The 20,404-nt window shown below is 42.0% G+C and overlaps 1 protein-coding gene across 1 annotated transcript in view; it reads right to left on the bottom strand.

Annotated features, from left to right (window-relative positions):
- Nucleotides 1-20,404, bottom strand: part of LOC136621172 (inter-alpha-trypsin inhibitor heavy chain H3-like) — a 64,349-nt gene that overhangs the window by 12,536 nt on the left and 31,409 nt on the right. The window contains exons 13-17 of the mRNA XM_066596446.1: nucleotides 12,531-12,716; nucleotides 10,490-10,629; nucleotides 9,125-9,282; nucleotides 3,267-3,302; nucleotides 1,245-1,280 (exon numbers count right to left, since the gene is read on the bottom strand). Coding sequence (XP_066452543.1) covers nucleotides 1,245-1,280; nucleotides 3,267-3,302; nucleotides 9,125-9,282; nucleotides 10,490-10,629; nucleotides 12,531-12,716 — 556 coding nt within the window. The remainder of the gene's footprint in view (nucleotides 1-1,244; nucleotides 1,281-3,266; nucleotides 3,303-9,124; nucleotides 9,283-10,489; nucleotides 10,630-12,530; nucleotides 12,717-20,404) is intronic.

Genomic DNA, 20,404 nt, shown 5'->3' with positions numbered 1-20,404 from the left:
TGGGTCCCTGTGGAAGTCCCCTAAAGGGAAAAAAATTAAATAAAAAAAAAAAAAAAACCAAAAACATTATAAAAAAAATTATAAAAACACTTGTCTCCCTTTACTTTGTAAAAAATCAAAAATACAATCACACATGTTGTATCCATGCGTCGTAATGACCCAGAGAAGGAAGTTAATATATTATTTAACCCCTTCATGACATGGCCCCTTTTTTTTCTTTTTTCCCCATTTCTTTTTTTCCTCCCCCCTGTTAAAAAAAATCACAACTTGTCCCGCAAAAAACAAGCCCTTATATGGCCATGTTAATGGAAAAATGAAAAAGTTATGGCTCTTGAGACGCAACTGCAAAATTAGTTGAAATTCAATGATTAGGCCATTTTAAAAAACCTGCCCTGGTGGGCACGACAGGGTGGTAGGAAACCCGCCACTCAAGGGGTTAAATAATAAAAACAGGAGCAAAATGCAATAAAAACCAAGGAGATAGGATTTTACAAAATCCCGTTCACATGCTGCAGAAACTGGCTTTGTGAATGTGCTGCAATTTCTCAAATGCCCTGTCTTTTGAAGATTTCATTCACATTTTGATATGGGATTTCACTCAATGCAATGGGTGAAATCTGCAGCCAAACTTTCAAACAACACATTTGAAGTATTTTCTGAATCGTTTGAAATGGTTATAAATTGTGTATTACAAAAAAAGAATCTGAACGAAGAAAGATTGCAGATTTAGGCCGGGCTCACATGAGTAAGTCGGATTCCGCGTGCGGGAGGCCACAGCGGATTCTAGCTGAGAGCCCGGCCGGTGACTCTGCATATGGCACTGCCAATGACCTGTGGAGGCACACAAGTGGTCATGCACAGTACAGTTTTTTGTTAATGTATTTCCCATGCCGTCACTTAGCGATGACATGGGTACCTACAGCCTATACGCAATGTTAATCATTTTGGGCTGCAGGGCGGACACCTCCATTGAAATCAATGGAGGTTGTCCATGTGGATTCCGCTGTAAAATAGAGCATGCTGTGATTTTTCTTCCACTTGTGGGACATGCAATTCGAGGAAAATTCGAAAATGCATGCCTTTTAATGCCCTATTTTACTGTGCAGATCACGGAATCCGCAATTCACATCCGGTTGTATGAGACGGGCCTGAAACTTAAAGCAACTTAACCACTAACGTATGTAAATATCCTTTTTTTATGTGTCAAAGGTGTCCATAGCCTTTAAATGCAAAGAACAGCTTACCCCAGTTTGCCGGCTTAGAGACTGGAAGCTTGTACGCTGTTAAAACAATAGTAGAAACCTTAGATCTATTATAATGGTTTCACAGCATATGACTTGCATACTGTACATTCAAGTGTTTAATAATTTCAATATTTCAGTTTTGGTCTATCAATCTAGAAGATCAGAATATTGCATTTACAGAAAAAATATTTAAAAGGAAAGCGACACTTACAAATCACCTAATCAGTTATATTCAAGTGTTGCATGTACATTTTTGGTGGTAAGTTGGAATGATGCATTTATACATAAAATATTTGGTAGGTAAACATCACTTACAAAGCACCCGATCAATTATATTTCATACAAGTGATGTACAGCAGTGGTGTACCAGCCACAAAGGCACAATATGCGATAGCTATGGGCCTATATTAACAGGGCTTGCACTGAATGCTTTCCTATGCTTGCTGGAACACTTTTATAGTGACTACTGCTGCCACTGCCAGTGGAGGATCACACATAGAACTTTACAGAGCCGTATTTTTGTAGATATGTGAATAGAAAAAAAAACTGGTATCTTCGTGCTACTCTCCAATAAAAGTTGTGAAACAATAGAATGAAATATCCAAGTTCTCTTTAATATAGTGAATTAAAAGCCAGCAAAAGATACGCGTTTTGGGGTTAAACCACTTCATCAGTCATGCTGGGAGGTACTGTTATACAAGAGGATAGGTGAAGTTATTGAAACATACTGTTTGTATATTGAGGAAGTGGAAGGTAGCATAAAGAAGAGGGAAAGAAAGAAAAAATATATATAGAATGTAGTAAGTAGCCATGTTTCTTTGTATAGTCATACATAATTGCATAAAATAAATGGTACAAAGTGAAAAATCAAATTAAATCAGCATAGTGAAAACAGTCAGTAGATGGGTCATATGTTACAGTACATAATGAGCAATAAAAGAATAGTGGGAGGAGAAAAGAAACTTTACATCTGACTGACAGAAGTAGTATGCCAAATGAATGTATACAGACAGATACAAGAAGGATAAGATTAAGTGAAACAAGAGTAAGGCCGCTCTGACACAGGCACTTTTTTGCACGTTTACTACGGCATTTTGAATGCCATAGTAAACGCGGTGTAGCGCTCCCATTGATTTCAATGGTAACCTTGCAGACATGTGCTCCATCCAGCTCTGCAATTTCCGAGCAGACTCTGTTCTATTTTTTGCGTTTAGCGCACCTCATCAATGGTGAGGTGTGATGAACCCCCGCTGTCAGCCGCAGGGAGTAAAAGTTTTTACAAAAGTAAAAACATGGCAAGGCACCACGATTAAAATCACAGCACTTTGCCGCGCTACTGTGTGAGAGTTGCCTAATGTGTGGTAGATCAATAGAACAATAAAAATATATGAATAAATAAATAAAAATAAGTGACCTAATTTAATGGTGGATACTACCAGTTAAATACATTATAAGGTTGGCTTCACACACATATTTAATAAGTTTGTACAGATTTCTGTATTTTGCATGTGCTTTCCAGCCATGCAAAAAAAATAGAACATAAAATCAGTGGGGGCTGCATAAACGCGCACGCATTATGCAAGGATATGTATAATATCACTGGGGGAAAAAACGCACCTGGAACTAACTAGCCATTTCAATTGGTGCATCTTGTTTGCCATGCGTAAATGAACATGCCCTGTGGGCAGAAAAAGTACAGTCAAATACGCCGTAACTCACAAAAAAAGCATCTCTCTGCAAAAACGCAGTGCTGAGGCATGCGCAAATGATATGAGTGATCTATGAGCTGTGCCATACATGATAGGTCGGAGTGGGTGTCAGTATAGGGGATACGACACGGAATGATTAAGTGGTAGGTAAGTTGATAGGTTGCCGGAAGGGATTTCTTGATATTCTGATCTAGGCACTGGTGCTCCAGTGCCTAAAGTGGCATTTAGGTTGGGATAGTTTTAGCATATCTGCAAATATCCTTTTTTCCATGTCAAAATTGGTCATAGCCTTTCCATACAAAGAATATCTTACCCCATGTTCGTGCCTTAGAGACAGGAGGCCTGTGCTCTGTTGAAAGAATGATAGAAACATTAGATGTATTAAAATGGTTCTATAGCATATGACTTACATATTGTATATTCTAGTGTTTCATTTAAATATTTCTGTTTTGGCTTGTCTATCAGTCAAGGAGATCTGAATATTGCATTTATGCATAAAATATCTGAGAGGTGTTACTTACAAATCACCTGATCAATTCTGTTTCATTCAATTAATGAAAAATAATATACAGTTGTGGTATACCTGCCAAAGAGGCATGATATGCAACAGCTATACTAAACTGCTTCCAGTGATTACTGCAGCTGCCACTAGAGGCACAGTATGCAACAATCTTTATTATCTCTAATAATGTTTCACATCAGAAACAGTATTAGGGGTAATAAAGATGTCTGTGCAGAGGTGATTCATAGCTGGAAGAAGTTGTCATGGTGGCCTGGGAAAGATGGAGAAGATAGGGAAAGCAAACAACACTTATGTCACTTGTGAGTCACTGAATTTACTTGCTTCTTCTGCATTTGACTGTGTCTGGTCAGTATTTTATTTGTTCAGTCTGCACTCTGGTGATTTATTGCATTTATTTTGCTATTGGGAGGTTAGGTCTAATTTATGTATACAGATTCCATAAAGATTCTGATTCAGCATAGTCTGTCCTGTATTTCCCAGCAGCGCACAAGAGTTTTGGGAACCAGTGTCTATGTAATAGGTGACAGTTGCGGAGTAGGATACCATAAATAGAAAGGCTTTATAGAATTATAACAAAAACAATGCTTTATTTAGATTGTATAATGAAGCAATATCAAGAATAAGTCGGTTACTCTCCATTACAAACAATGTGAACAGTTTTCTGTAGCTGAAATCGTTGTGTGTGTATATATATATATATATATATATATATATATATATATATATAAAGATATATCAAACAGTCTCTTTAAGTACAGGTACATGTAATAATGTCACAGTGCCACTGCTGCCAACAAGGTCCAGGAGCATGCATCGGCCCGGCGTCACATCCCAACTTCATTACCAGACCACATGATGCACGAGCTAGCGCATGCGCAGTGTCATTCAGCACTTGACGCTGAGGGATAAAGTTCTCCCTGCTGTTATTGTGCTGATAGGATGGCTGGGCTGTCTATTGTCCCAGACAGCCTATCAGTGACCTGCTTAGCCTATTTATTCCAGCTCTTCTTGGCAGAGCATACAGTAATACTTTTGTATACTGGTTCTGCTCTGTGTTTAGGTGTATTTTCAGAGTGTTTCTTTTGCACTTCCCTGCTTCAGACTTTGGACTTCAACTGTTTCTTTCTTTGTTACTATTTATTGCTTATCTTGAATCTGGTCCTCTGTTTGTTTATGTTTTTCATCTCACTGTCCTCATATTTTCCCTCTTCCCTATATTTCGCCTAGGGACGTATAGGGAATATATTTAGATTCCTAGTCTCCACTTTCCTGGCACGTCCATTCAGGGCTGTTCAAGGTAAAAACCCTAGCTATTATCCCTGTTTCTACCACTGTTAGTAGTTTTGTATAGTAATTTCAGGTACTGGTTTGGAGCCTCAGGTGTAATAGCCGCAGGTCTGGAGAGTAGTCAGGGAAGAGCCAGGAGTCAGTAAATAGGGGTCTCAATCGCAGTACAGATGGATGAAGCGGGTAGCGTAATCAGAAGGGTATCCAGGGATTACCAATGGGAGGTCTCAGTTTGCAGTACAGATGGATGAGGCGGGTAGCGTAGTCACCAGGGAAACCAAGGGTCATTAACAGAAGTTCTTAGTAGGATCGCAGAGAAGCAGGTGGAAGTAGAATTTTAGGCACATGTATCCCCACAGGCCCCTCTTTAAGGGAGAGGTACTGTAAAGGTTGTGCTGGCTGGGATCTGTTGTACTATATAGGTTTCTAGCAGCACAGCCCCACAGGTGTGGAATGATTAAGCTGGCTGGGTGTGGATTTCCCCAGTTTCTCCAAAACGATTTCTGCCTCTGGGAACCAGGAAAACGTGTGTGCTTTCTTTATGAGGGAGGTGATGGGAGAGATGACCTTTGAGAAGTCCTTAATAAATCTTCTGTAGAAGTTTGCAAAACCCATCTGGCGCAGTACTTCCTTCAAATTTCTTGGAATGGACCAATCCAGGATGGCTTTAATTTTGCTGGGGCCCATACTTAGGCCGTCTGGGGAGATAATGTATCCCAGGAATTGCATTTGGGTCTGTTCAAAATCACCACTTCGCTAGTTTGATGTACAGATTATTATTTTGGAGTCGTTCTAAGACCACCTGAACGTACCTGCAATGTTCCTCCAAGTTATTAGAGAACATGAGGATGTTGTCAACATATGCTACTACAAATTAGTCCAACAGGTCTCGAAATACGTCATTGATAAAGTGCTGGAAGGTGGCAATAGCATTGCAAAGGCCTAACAGCATCACTAGGTATTCGAAATGTCCATATCACATTCTAAAAGCATTCTTTCACTTATTCACTGGGCGAATCCGTACAAGGTTATAGGCTCCTCTTAAATTTAGTTTTCTGAAGATCTTGGCAGAGAAGAGTCTCTCTAATAGTTCTGAAATCATGGGATTCTTGACCATAATCCCATTCAACTCCCTGTGATCAATACATGGTTGCAGAATTGATTCACTCGTTTCCACCAAAAATATGGGTGCTCCAGCCAAGGAAGAAGAGGGTCGAAAGATTTCCTTTTTCAAATTGTCTTCCGGGTATTCTGGGAGTACCTTCAACTCCAGTTTTGAAAGGCCGTAGATCCGCCCGAATGGAATAGAAGCATTGGGGAGCAACTCCACTGGGCAATCCTAGAACTGATGATGTGGTAGTTGGTCAGCTTTCTTCTTGCTGCAAACATCCCTGAACATCCAGTATTTAACTGGTAACTTCTCAAAGTCCCGTTGACCATCCTCAGGGTCCTGCACTAGTTTAGGGGCAGAGGGTACTATCTTGCAGTTCTCTTCACAGCATTCTGAAGGGAAGGCAATGGTCCTTGATTCCCAGTTGATAGAGGGATTATGGGTAGAGAATAGAGATGAGCGAGTATACTAACTAAGGCTAACGACTCGAGCAAGTAGTGCCTTAGCCGAGTATCCTCCCGCTCGTCTGTAAAGATTCGGCTGCTGGCGCGTGTGACAGGTGAGTTGCGGCGGTGAGCAGGGGGAGCAGGGGGGGGAGAGAGAGATCTCCCCTCCGTTCCTCACCGCTCTTCCCCGACGGCCCCCGAATCTTTACAGATGAGCGGGAGAATACTCGGCTAAGGCACTACTCGCTCGAGTAGTTAGCCTTAGCGAGTATACTCGCTCATCTCTAGTAGAGAACCAAGGGATCCCGAGAATCACCGGAAATTTAGGGGATGAGATGAGCTGGAAGCTAATAGACAGGTTTCATGATGAACTCCAGTTTGATTGCCACTTGTGTGACAGGTCTCAAAACAAGGGTGACCCATCCACGGTTTCCATGTCGACAGGTATGGGCTTTGGTCTATTTGTAATGCTCTTGTCAAGAGTAAATTTTAAGTCTACGAAGTTACCTCAGGGACAGGAAGTAAGCAATGAAATGTGTCCAAAGGCCTGGATGGCTCAGCAGGGAGAGCTGCTGTGATAACGGTCAATATGAAGTCCACCCTGGCCACAGGTCGTAACATACACTGAATCTGTATTCACACTGAAGGGGAGCTCCTTTAGTATAACTACGTCTCTGGTGACACTTTAAGTAGTTTCTGGTAAATGCTGTCTGTACAGTATATTTCTATGTCTATATGCAAGTCCTTAGGGATTTCACTCACACGACAATATGCAGGCTCAATACCTGAGGCTGAACACTGTTCTTGAGGTGTTATCCTTTATCCAAGAGGTTGGGGTATTGCAGAACGATTTAGCTGAAACTAGGTATCTGGATGCTCCTACAGTTAGTTACATTGGCACTCACTTTGGTCTTTGTGTGGGATTAGGTCCAGGATTCATTCTCGAGGTCACTCTGTGCTCATCAACTCATGTCTATATACACACAACGCACCTGTAGTCTGTGCTGCCAGCTCTCACTAGTCTATGGTCCCTCTTGCTTAGCGTCGATCACCTTAGACCTCTCCTTATGGGTACACAAAGTCCAGCTGCAGGCCTCTCTGTGCTGTAGCTCTACTAGCTGAGTCTCTCTCTTTCCTGCACTCTCTGAAAACTGCTAAATTACCTAGGAGCATGGGAACAAGACCACTCTTTTATACCCAGCCCTTCAGCCCATCATTGTGCAGCTCAGGTCCTGTCCGTCCACAGCAACAAAAATCAGAGTAAGTAAAGTCATGTGACCTCTCTCTGAAGGTCCTCGCAAGGACATTAAATAACGTACAACAATAATATACACATATTGGCATTTAATCGTTTACATTTACACCACTGACCACCAGAACCTGGCTGTGCGCTATGCAGCAATATCTTGTTTAAATGTCACTATGAACAGCATCTACATTTATAAATCGTGCTATTGATAACTAGTGGATGATCAACAAATTTTATCCTTCATCTTTTCCTTAAAACTGGTGTGGAAGCTCAGAAAAGCAGGATGCACAGGCTCTATGTATTTCACATTTGTCTCTATTACTAGAGACGGGCATCACTTGACAACAGGCAGTGGGCAGCAAATTAGAAGGAAGAGAGACCTAGTGACCAACTTTTAAATGAATTTTCAGGCAGAAAGCATAATTTTTGGTAAAGTGAATTGCAGTTTTGCTGTTTATCATATTGGCTATTATATAAATAAATTTGTTGAAATTACAATGACCATATATGAGAAAGTGTCAGCTCTCCTGACATGTCTGTTTTAGTATCCCCTTGTAATGTCCATAAAATAACAATTCTGGAGTGGCTCACCTCAGTGACTCGGAGCTCAGCTCCTCATCACACTTCAGCGTTTCTGAATATAACCTACACGGGGATAATAAGCATAATGAGCCTACCTATCCCAGCTTCATGCGCGGTTCAGGCAACATGAACCTGGTGACGAAATTCCCTTAAACCCTTACTTATTAGTCCTCGGGAAAGGGACTTTTCAGAGAAAAGTTTTTGCATTGCAAACAATATGATATAATGAAAGTCAAAAGAGTAATATTTTATACTTTTACGCTTTATACTTCAATACTACAGGCACACAAGGCAGATCTACTGTGGATTTTCCACAGCTGAAAATCCGCCACAAATTTGCCAGTCTGGTGCATTTTTTGTGGCAGATTTCAGCATATGATCGCTGCACAGTTGTTATAGATTTCACCACTTTTATGGCAAAAGGTAAAATCCATACTGATAATTTGCATGATAAATTGATATGCTGTTGATTTAAAATCCACATCGCAGACCAATTTACGCTGTGTTTTTTCCCACAGCATGGGAATGAGAGGTTTTAAAATCTCATCCAACACAGCAGAATTTCCACACACAGTTTCACTGTGGAAAATCCATAGTATTTATGCTATGTTTGGACCCTAGGATACATCCACACAACTTGTATTGCATGAACTGGATTTTCTGCTGAGAATTTTGCCACGGCATGGGGATGAGATTTTATGAAATGTAATCCATTGTTCTTGTACATTAAAACTCCGTTTTTTTTCGACAGGCAATTCCTTTGCAAAAAATCCACAGCATTTACAGTAAGTGTGGACATACACTTAGGATATAGGGGTAGTGCGCAGAATTACCACTCCTCAAAAAGGTGTGTATGTAATTACATAGTCATGTATTTGAAGGCATTAAGTACAGTATTTATTCCAAAATGCAATTGTGAGAAACCTGCAATAAAAACAGTTGTGTGCTTTGATTTTTCTGTTGCCTCAGGTACCTTCCACATATTTGTCAGCAATTAATTCTTCTTCTTTGTCTTTTTCCTCTGGTTTTGTAACAACCATTGACGTTAAAGGAGTCACAAATTTGAACTTCAGGGACAACTCAAGAGCTTGTGCTGTTAGGTTCGCTTCTTCTGATGAGTCTGCATGAAGTCTTAGATTAAATAAAATGATTTTAGAGACCTGCATGTAACCTCATTTACAGCCTGAATAACTAATTAAACAAAGATGTTATATGGTGAATGAATGGTCAAAGACCTTTTCACACATAGAGTTATAGATAAAAAATGCTCACAGTAGTTCAGTACTTCTGACTTGGACTGATAGCCATGCACAAATTAAACCAGAGGCAAAGCCAAACTTTTAATGGTTGTTCAACTGAAAGATTAAAGACCTATCCTCAGAATAAGTCATCCACAGCTGATTGTTTGAGGTTCACGTCCCAGGACCTCGACTATCAGATGTTCAGTGATTGTATGGAGCAAGAAGCTCTGTATGCTTAGAAGTGGCCCGACATGGTATTGCTGATCACAGTCGCACAACTAGATGAAACGAAACCATTGATTTTTAATGGTTTCGTTTTCATTAGCGATATTCTCGCCTGTTAATAGTACGAGTGAGAAAAGATAGGACTTGCCCCATCTTTATCGCACACAGTTAATACTACATGCTAGAAAGATAGAGCAGGTCCTATCTTCCCGCCTTTTTTTTAAAAACTCGCACACTAACGCGGAGTTTGAATACTCAGAGAGAAAAAAATAAAAAATGTTCATGCCAACTATGCTCTATAGTGATGTGCACAGTTGCGAATACGCCCATCTGAAGAAGCCCTTAAGGATGGGTTGAGGGCTTAAACAGATGAGCATTAGCAGAACTGCGCTCGCCGCTATGGAGTGTACTTGTGCAAGAACTATTTTTTTTTCTTCTGGCTTTGTGTGCAGAAATTCTGCCACAGGAACTGCAACCATTAAAACCCATAGGCTTCATTGGGTTCACTCACATTACTAACACCGGTGACTAATTAGGCTAGCCTGCCTACTAAGCTGGCCCACTTATTCATTAGACTGCCCACCTGTTTAAACATGGTGCGGGTGTGTTCTGCGCCGATGTCAATAGCACCGGTAGTGGGGCAAAGTTCAGTGAGAAGTGTGGATCCACTAGCCAGAGGACATAATTTGGCTCCGTTTAAAGCTCAATCACATCCTCTACTTGCGAGCGTGAATACACTTACCCTTGTGTAAATGAGCCCTTTAGCATATCCCCTTATATTTGTGTTTACAACACCACCATGGCCACTAGCTACCCTATACTAGTTACCCTTGAGTCGATACATACATGCTGTAGATCATGCCTTTACATACCGTTTCTCCAAGAGTTGCTGTATCGTGAGATAAGCCCATAGCCTCTCTGTAAAGTCCCCAAAGATGTATTTCTGCTGCATGCTCACATCATCTCTTTCTGGAAGCTGGACATTTTCTGTGTATGTTAAAGATGTATCTGCCTATTCACACAATAACATTAATTTAAAGCAAAGAAGAAATATGGAATTCTGTAAAATGATTCATGGTATATAAAACTGCATGTCTATTTGCATAATCAGAGCAGTACTTTGCCTGCTAGTAGGGTTATCTCCTGTACAAGGAATAAATGCTACTCTTATTTTTACTGTATATAAATGAGAACATTTAAAGGGGTTGTACACTGAAACCTGGCACCTTCGCTAAGTGGCAGAATGAGTGTAATAGTAAGTTTTCTCTATTGAATTCCCTTCACTCAGGATAGAGCCTTAGACTAACAAGGATCTCTTCCTAAGAACTACCTATGTATTTATACGAACAGGCATATATTTGTGAATGCAACTTATTCACTATTATTGAGTTTACAGAGATAACCGTAAGGATATCATACTTTATAAAACAGTAGTTAAAGATACAATCAATGCATACATATGTTACAATGAATGATATAGTACTTAATAAGTAGTTCCAAATAGTCCTGGTTAAATGGTGACTATATACCTGGGTATATGCATATACAGATGTGCATGGAGTTATATGCACGATACCTCAGACGTCAGAAGAATGAAGAGTAATGATGCAGAGGCCCCTGTAGCTGGTAGCAAATGCAGGATTCCACAACAGGCTGAACAACATTTCAAGATAGGTCAGGAGATAGGAGAGGGTAAGAAGGACTAGGAGTTTCTGTATCCAATGATCGCCACACAGGAAGACGGATGCTGAAGACAAACCTAACTACGCTGTACTGTCCCCTCTTCTTTATCTATTCTATCAGTGTGACCGGACCTCTACTCTCCCTATGGGCCAGCAGTCACCTAACCTGACATTATTTCTAAACTGACTACCAGTCCCTGTCTATATTGCTATCTAGTATAAGGATCACACTGCGGCTATTACATACCCACATATGATCAACCAGAGCAGCTTAGGAATTAGCAATCGCCAAACAATAATGCATAAAGCCTAGAGGAATCAAGCAGTAACAGTGATGCAGTAGAATTGGTATCACTGCACAGGAAGAGTAAAAGTAATAAAACAGTACAGTAGCTGTTTCTTCACTATAGACTAGATTCAGCCCAACTATATAGCTAGTGTGCTGATAGCTGTTACCTACTAAGGTGATGCAGCTCTCTGGTTTCCTCATTACTCTCCAGGAACTCAGCACAGAGCCAACTAATCCAATATAATAGCGATTTCCTACATTAGTAATCTCCAGTGTACAATACAGAAGTGCACAAAACATGGAGAAAGGAGAAAGCAACTAGGTGGCAGTTGATAAAGCAGGAGGTGCCTTTCAGACTACCTCTGTCAATAGACAATAAACCTAGGCTCCAGTTACTGGCCAATGTTCTGCTCTAATATAACCTAGCAGCCAACAATGAAGACAGTAAGGCTACATGCACACGAGCGAGAATCTTGTGTTGTGAGATACACAAAACTCCCTCATATATGAACTTCATTCTTTTGAATGGAGTTATTCACATGAGTAATTTGTTCCCCTCAGTGTTGCTGCGAGGTTGAACATTACTACATGTTTTCTCTTTTGATGTTCCCTTGAAACACCTCACCCATTGTTTTCATTGTGACTTTTAAAGACGTTGCATGACACTCACATACCGTGCAATGTTCATGAGGGGGCGATGTGATGTTTCCTATTGAAATGCGTGAAACAAGTGGTGGAGGATCACAATTTCACAGAAGTGATACGAGGAGTTTTTGAATGAAAAATGCCTTGCATCCGCGTGTAAAACACAAGTTGACAAACGTGATATTGGGCTGAGCTTCTCAGCTCAATGTCACACTTGCCCATGTGAATGTAGCCTAAATAGTATTTTACGGAATTATTACTGACATAGAGAAAGTAACGTGTACAATCTGTACTTACCCCTTCAGCCTTTACATCCACAATAAAGGAGTTTAAGTTATCATCTTTTACACGTCCGGCAACAACAATTTCACTCCCTTCAAAGTAATGTTTGAAGTTGTTCTGAGTGAGGTCAGCGATAGCATTCTCAGGATACTGCATCTTAATATCAGTCAATGTTGGATTTGCAATTTCGGTGTAGAAGCCCTATCATTTAGGAACATAATATCACTTGTGTAAATCTTCAAAATAATTTGAGTGTATATATCAGCTTGAACAGTCCATACAAATTAGATACGGTTTCCAAACTGCTGATTTTGGTGGGACAGACCAACAACCTTATGTTTATGGGGACCTCCCAACTACCCACAACAGCAGAATTCACAAGAAAGAAGGATCTGTATGTTGGATTTCAGTTTTCTTGATGTTTGTTCATATGGGAGATAAACCTTTGCTAGAGGGGTTTAGCAGCAGCTTATTCCCTTCTGTCTATTGAAATACTGTATACACACACACTTGGTCAAGCTGAACATGCATGTCTATGGTATATTCAAGAGAAATAGCAGTTGGCTGACAGCTATATCATATGGATTGTATCATGTATATTGCCAGCTTCACAAGTGGATGACCAATATAAAACGTTTTCCATACAGAAATTGGTTAATACAAATAATATTTTTTTTGCAAGTATCAGTAAAAAAGGCTCATAGAGAAAACAGAACATGGCAGGTAAAAAAAGCATAAAATGGATTGCGTAAAGAATATCTATACCAACAAGTAGAGTGAAATTTGAATATTTACCAGGCATGGCTGTTAAACAATATACATGATCAATATATGTTATTATAAGCAACAAATTCATACATCATGCAAAAAATGGCACTGTTGTGAATTCATCATTTCTTTTGAAACTGAGACACTCAAACTTTGATAAATATATTATATTTATTCTTTAACCCATGGATTGCTTGACCGTAAGTTATTTTTTACTGCCCATATTAATTACTACTATTATTACTACTTGGGCCACTATGGGGGTCGATATTACTACTGGGGCTGCTAACGGGGGGCACCATTACTACTGGGGCAACTATGGGGGTCACTATTGCTACTGGAACCACTATGTTGGTCGCTATTACTACTGATGTAACTATAGGGATCACTATTAATACTGGGGCCACTAAAGGTGACACTATTACTACTGGGACCACTAGTCGGATCACTATAACTAAGGGAGGCACTTACTATTGAGGTCACTACTGGGGGCACTATTACTTTCGCTTCAAACAAACTCAATGGTTCAAACATGTGTTGGGTATCGTGTGTACTGATGCTTTCAATGCCTGTAAAATAAGTGCTCCTTTGAGAGGGGGAGGAGGCATTTCACACTCCACCTCGAGCATCATAAAGGCTTGGGGCACTCCTGATGGGAAAATTGCTGATCTGACTAATTTCTCCCCTTCTCAACTACCTACATTTGCTATGAGAAATCTGTTACACCATTAGGGCTCTTGTACATGACTACATTACTGTTTACAGATCTGATTAAACTCTAATTTAAACAGTCATAATACTGCACCAGTGGAAGTCTATGGGGCTATATATATATATATATATATATATATCTATAGGATTGGAAAGTTGAAAGGGACCTCCTGGATCATCTGGTCCAACCCTCTACTCAATGCAGGATTCATTAAATCATATCAGACAGATATCTGTCAAGTCTCTGTTTGAAGACTTCCATTGAAGGAGAACTATTTGAAGATCATTCCCAGTTTAAAAGTTAGGTTCACAGGCCTGTAGTTTCCTGGGTCTGTCTTCTTCCCTTTTTTGAAGATAGGAACAATATTTGTCCTTCTCCAAACTTCTGGAACTTCTCCTGTTCTCCGGGAATTTTGAAAGATCACACTGAGTGGTTCCTCTGCTGCTTCCTTCAGTATCCTATGATGTATTTGCTCTAGACCTGAAGACTAAAATCTATGTAAGTTAGCTAAGTTTTCCTACACCCGATTAAAAGGTGATGGTAAAGCAGCATGTAGGAATCCAAGAATTCTTCAAGAATGTTCATGATAAAATCCAAGTGTTTATTTTTAGATCCAATACATCAACAGACGTGACGTTTTCGGACAGCCCACTGTGGCCTTTATCATCACCATTTAATCTACTGCTGGAATGATCATTGAAGTTCTGGTCCTGGGTAAGCATGCATGGACTATTACAGAGTCTGTTTATTATTGTGGTGCTGCTGAAATTGTTTCTATGTTTTCCTATACCATCTCTCTGTTTATAGATAGTCTGCATTATTTTATTTCCCCAATAGCTCGGGAATTATCAGCTAATGTTACATTTACTTTCTGAGAGAAAACAGATACAAAACAGGAATTTATAAATTCGGCCTTCTGGACATCATTTTTAACCAATTCACCATTTTTATCCTGTATACATTTGTTGGCTTTTTTGACTTTTGTTTTGCTTTTGATATACCCCAGAATTCTTTTTAATTGCTTTTGGCCTCTCTTGCAAGCCTCAATTCATTATCAACTTTAGCTTATCTGACACTTGCCCTACAGTGTATGCAGACTGCATTATATTCTTCTTTAGTTATGCCACTCTCTTTCCATTTGCTAAACATATTCTTCTCCTTTTTTAGCACGTATTTAAGTTCTGTGTTCATTCATTCTGCTCTCTTTAAATGCTTCCCATTCTTCCTTCTTTTAGGGATTGTTAACAATTGTACTTTAAGAATCTCATTTTGCAATATTTCCCAACCTTCTTGGATATTTTTTCTGTCCTTAAGAACATCCAGCCATTGGATCTTTCCTACAGTCTTTCTGAGTTCATTTAAATCTGACTTTCTGAAATACAACCCTGAAGCTTGAGTCTTCTCAGGTCATCCTCTCCTTGTTATCCAAAATTCAAGGATAGCATGATCTCTGTCTCCTAAGGTGCCAGCCACTTTTACTTATGGTACTCAACCATTTCCTCCCTTTTGGTAAAAATTAAGTCCATTATATAATTCCCTTATTTTCTCATCTACCTTTTGGAAGATAAAGTTGTTGGCAAGAGTGGATAAGAATTTGTTGGACCCATTACTCTTGCCTGAGAGAGATTCACAAGAAATGTCTGGATAGTTGAAATCTCCCATGATCACTGTGTCATGCTTTTTTGAGAACTTGGCTATCGGATGTAGAAAGAGTTCATCCATATCTTCTGCTTGTCCAGGTGGCCTATAGTATATGCCTACAATGGTGTCCTTTCTGTTGTACTCTCCTTGTATTCTAACCCAAACAGTTTCTACAAAACTACCATGCTCTGAAACTTGAAACTGTGTGGAGATGTATGCTTTCTTAACATACAACGCAATACCTCCTCCCCTTTTTTCAGGTCTGTTTCTTATAAATAAGTTGTATCCTTCAAGCCTTGTATTCCTATCGTGTATCATTCCACGAAGTTTCTGTGATGCCTATGACGTCATATTTATTTTCCTGTGTTAGGAGCTCCAATTCTCCTTCTTTGTTTCCCATGTTCTGTGTATTTGCGTAGAAACATTTTAGTTTGTGATCGGTGTCTCCTGCTCCTCTACTTTCCTTCTGAATTTTTTGTCTTTGTCTTTTCTTTCCCTTTCTAATAGCAAGATTCTCAATTGTATTCATTATGTTGCAGCCGTTCTGAGGCCTGCACCTTGCTTGCAAGCCAGACCAGGTTTTGGGTGTGCCCTTGCTTCTCCTGGAGCTGAGGGGTGTGGTAGTTGCAGGAGTGATGTCAGTCAGCACCTGGTGCTGACTAGCTCAGCTCCTATTTAAACTGTGCTAGCATTGACCCCTGTGCTGGTCAATGCTTCAGTTGCCGCTGGACAGCGACGGAGGAACACATCCTGGCTGGAGCTCCTCTATTCCAGCTAAGTCCTTTGCTGCTTTATTTGGTTATCTGTTTTCCCTTTCTTTTGTGCTAGGGCTCCTGGATAGGGACTTGTCATTGGCCCAGGCACAAGTGCGGGCCCGCACCTTTCGGAGTGATCGGCCCGCCGAGTAGGCAGGGCCCCCTCCCGGGTTAGGGGTTTCTAGGGAGAGAACTCCCCGTAGTTTTATGTTCCTTTGCACAGTTGTGCCTTTTTCTTTGTTTTGGAGGTTGCACTCCCAGTGGGACGCAACAGATTGACCAGCCCATACCTACTCAGGGAGATTCTGTGCAGTTAACATGAACCCCCTTGAGGTTTTGTCGCACCAACTGGGCTGCCGAGGTCGCTGAGATTAAGCAGCGACAACTTGCACTGCAGGTTCCCAGCAAGGAACCAAAAATTGAGCTACCTGATCGTTTTTCTGGTGATAGGCAGAAATTCGGATCCTTTCGGGAGGCCTGTAAACTCTATTTTAGACTGCGTCCAGTGTCTTCAGGGGACGACGCCCAGAGGGTGGGCGTTGTCATGTCCAGACTACAGGGGGCACCACAGGCATGGGCTTTTTCATTGCCCCTGACGCCTGAGGTCTTGGACTCAGTGGATAACTTTTTTGCTGCATTGGGTCTTATCTATGACGACCCAGATTAGATATCAGTGGCTGAAGGGAATATCAGACGTTTACGACAGGGAGACTCCTCTGTCGAGGATTATTGTGCTGAGTTTCGACGTTGGGCAGCAGAAACTCAGTGGAATGACCCTGCTTAAAAGAGCCATTGTGGTCTGTCCAATAAGATCAAGAATGTACTGGTAGGTTATCCAGTACCCCGCAGTCTAGATGAGGCCATGTCTCTGGCTATCAAAGCTGGGAGACGGATCAGGGAGAGGCATCAGGAGCTCTCCATAGATTCTGGCCTCTTATCTGCAGATGTGGAGGAGCCCATGCGGTTAGGGTCACTGACTGCCCGGGTTAGGAGAGGGAACAAAGTACAGTGTAAAGGTCGATGCTTTTCCTGTAACCACATTGGTCGTATGGCTCAGTGTTGTCTCCGTCATAGTTGCCAGCCAGAACTTGATGGCCTGGAGATTAGTGAGAGGGGCCCTCTAGGCCATCAAATTGCTTGGGTATCACCCTCCAGACTGGTGCTTCCTGCTGAGATCCTTTGTGACAGTGTGGGCAGTCCCATAAGAGTCCTTCTGGATTGTGGAGCTAGTATTAACTTAATACATCGGGAGACGGTCAAACGTTTAGGCTTAGAGATGAAGGCTTTGGAGTCTCCCATCCCGGTATCCGCCATTGATGCTGCTCCACTATCGCAGAGAAGTCTGAGGTTTTGTGTGCCTAACGTCCATTTAAAAATTGGGCTGTTCCACATAGAGACCATAACATTATATGTCATAGAATCCCTCCCTTCGCAAGTAGTCTTGGGGCTGCCTTGGCTACGTTTACACAACCCGGTAGTAGACTGGGAGAAGGGGGACATTGCCAAATGGAGCCCTGGTTGTCTGTCCAGTTGCATTTCTGTTGATATAGCTCCTGTTCAGGCAGAAGAGTTGCCGAAAGTCATCGCTGACCTCTCTGATGTGTTTTCCCCAGAGGGGGCAGACAAATTACCACCACACGGACAGGGGGATTGTGCAATTGAACTTCTCCCTGACTACAAGTTCCCCAGGAGCCACATATCTGCTCCTGAGAGACTAGCGCTCAAAGATTATACCCAAGAGGGTTTTGAGATGGATCCTGAGAGGGTTCGAGCTCTGCAGGACTGGGTCCTACCAGAGAATGTGAAAGCCCTACGAAGGTTCCTGGGATTTGCCAACTACTTCCGCAGATTCATTCAGGATTTTTCGGCGATTGTGAAACCACTTACTGATCTGACAAAGAAGGGGTGCTTTCCTACTAAATAGTCGGCGGAAGCAATGCAGTCATTTCAGAGATTGAAGATGTGTGTTGCTACGGCTCCGGTACTAGTGCAACCAGATTCTTCTGGGCCTATTATTGCTGAGGTCCAGAGAGAGTCACTACGAGCAGTTTGGCGGAGAAAGCGAGTTGCAGACAGTCATCGCTCAGAAGGGGCGGGATTCTGCGTTGGAGACTTGGTTTGGTTATCTACCAGAGTTATAAAACTCAAACAACCGTCTGCTACACTTGGCTTGCGATTTATAGGTCCGTTTAAAATAATTGAGAAGATTAACGCGGTTGCGTTTCGGTTAGAAATTCCCAGTGCGATGAAGATTAACAATGTTTTCCACAAATCTCTGCTCAAAAGATTCGTCGATTCTGGGAATGACCCACCAATGCAATAAGTCGCATTTTGGACTCCCGTCGAGTCAGGAATTCCTTGCAGTACCTGGTGCATTGGCGCGGTTATGGCCCAGAAGAAAGGTCATGGGTTCCTGCAGCGGATGTTCATGCGGATCGTCTGGTAAAAATGTTTACAGATCAAACCCCAGTCGTCCTGGTCCTAAGGGTCCTGGGGCCCCTTCTAGAAGGGGAGGTACTGTTGCAGCCGTTCTGAGGTCTGCACCTTGCTTGCAAGCCAGACCAGGTTTTGGGTGTGCCCTTGCTTCTCCTGGAGCTGAGGGGTGTGGTAGTTGCAGGAGTGATGTCAGTCAGCACCTAGTGCTGATTAGCTCAGCTCCTATTTAAACTGTGCTAGCATTGACCCCTGTGCTGGTCAATGCTTCAGTTGCCGCTGGACAGCGACGGAGAAACACATCCTGGCTGGAGCTCCTCTATTCCAGCTAAGTCCTTTGCTGCTTTATTTGGTTATCTGTTTTCCCTTTCTTTTGTGCTAGGGCCCCTGGATAGGGACTTGTCAGTGGCCCAGGCACGAGTGCGGGCCTGCACCTTTCGGAGCGATCGGCCCGCCGAGTCGGCAGGACGCCCTCCCGGGTTAGGGGTTTCTAGGGAGAGAACTCCCCGTAGTTTTTGCAGAGTTGTGCCTTTTTCTTTGTTTTGGAGGTTGCACTCCCAGTGGGACGCAACACATTAGCTTTATATTGTTGCCTGCCTTTCACCTTACTTTCAATTTTGTTCTAGTTTAAAGCTCTCCTGATGAGTATAGCAAGGCGTCTGCCAAATATATGCTTTCTTGTCTTTTTAAGATACAACCCGTCTCTAGCAAGGAGTCAATCATAAAGGTAATTCACTTCATGGTCTAGAAATCCAAACCTTTGCTGATGGCACCATCGACATAGCCAGTTGTTCACCTCTAGTATCCTGTTCCATCTCCTTATTCCATGGCTATCCACTGGGAGGATGGATGAGAAGTAGAGATAAGCGAGTATACTCGCTAAAGGCAATTGCTCGAGTGAGCATTGCCTTTAGCAAGTATCTCCCCCGCTCGAGACAGAAGGTTCGGGTGCCGGCGCGGGGGAGCAGTGAGTAGCGGTTGTCAGCAGGAGGGAGCGGGGGGGAGAGAGGGAGAGAGAGATCTCCCCTCCGTTCCACCCCACTCTCCCCCACAGCTCCGTGCCCGCTGCCGGCACCCGAACCTTCCGTCTCGAGCGGGGGAGATACTCGCTAAAAGGCAATGTTCGCTCGAGCAATCGCCTTAAGCGAGTATACTCGCTCATCTATAATGAGAAGACTACCTGTGCTCCTAGTTCTTTCATCTTCCTGCAGAGCCCTTAAAGTCTCTGCAGATAGATGCAAGGTCCTTTTTTTTTGCAGTGGCATTTGTCCCTACATGTTCCAGTAGAAGTGGTTAAGGGTATGTAGAGCTTTAGAGTCTTCATAGCCTATCAGACACATCTTTGATTTGTGCACCTGGAAGACAGCACACACTTTTTGTGACATTTTGTCAGGTCTGCAGACAGCGGCCTCTGTTCCTTTCAATAGGGAATCCCCCACAACCACCACTCTCCTTTTTGTCTTCATAGCAAGACTTCTTTTTCTCCATCCAAGAAGATTCTTGGTCCTTACGAGAGTGTTCTTTGTGGGCAAGGTCATACCTTGATGTACCTCTTCGTTGTTCTCCTGCATGAGAACCTG

The sequence above is a fragment of the Eleutherodactylus coqui genome, chromosome 3 (assembly GCF_035609145.1).
Source record: "Eleutherodactylus coqui strain aEleCoq1 chromosome 3, aEleCoq1.hap1, whole genome shotgun sequence".
Lineage (NCBI taxonomy): Eukaryota > Metazoa > Chordata > Amphibia > Anura > Eleutherodactylidae > Eleutherodactylus > Eleutherodactylus coqui.
The sequence above is the reverse complement of the archived record's forward strand: the minus strand, read 5'-3'. Positions and strand labels throughout refer to the sequence as shown.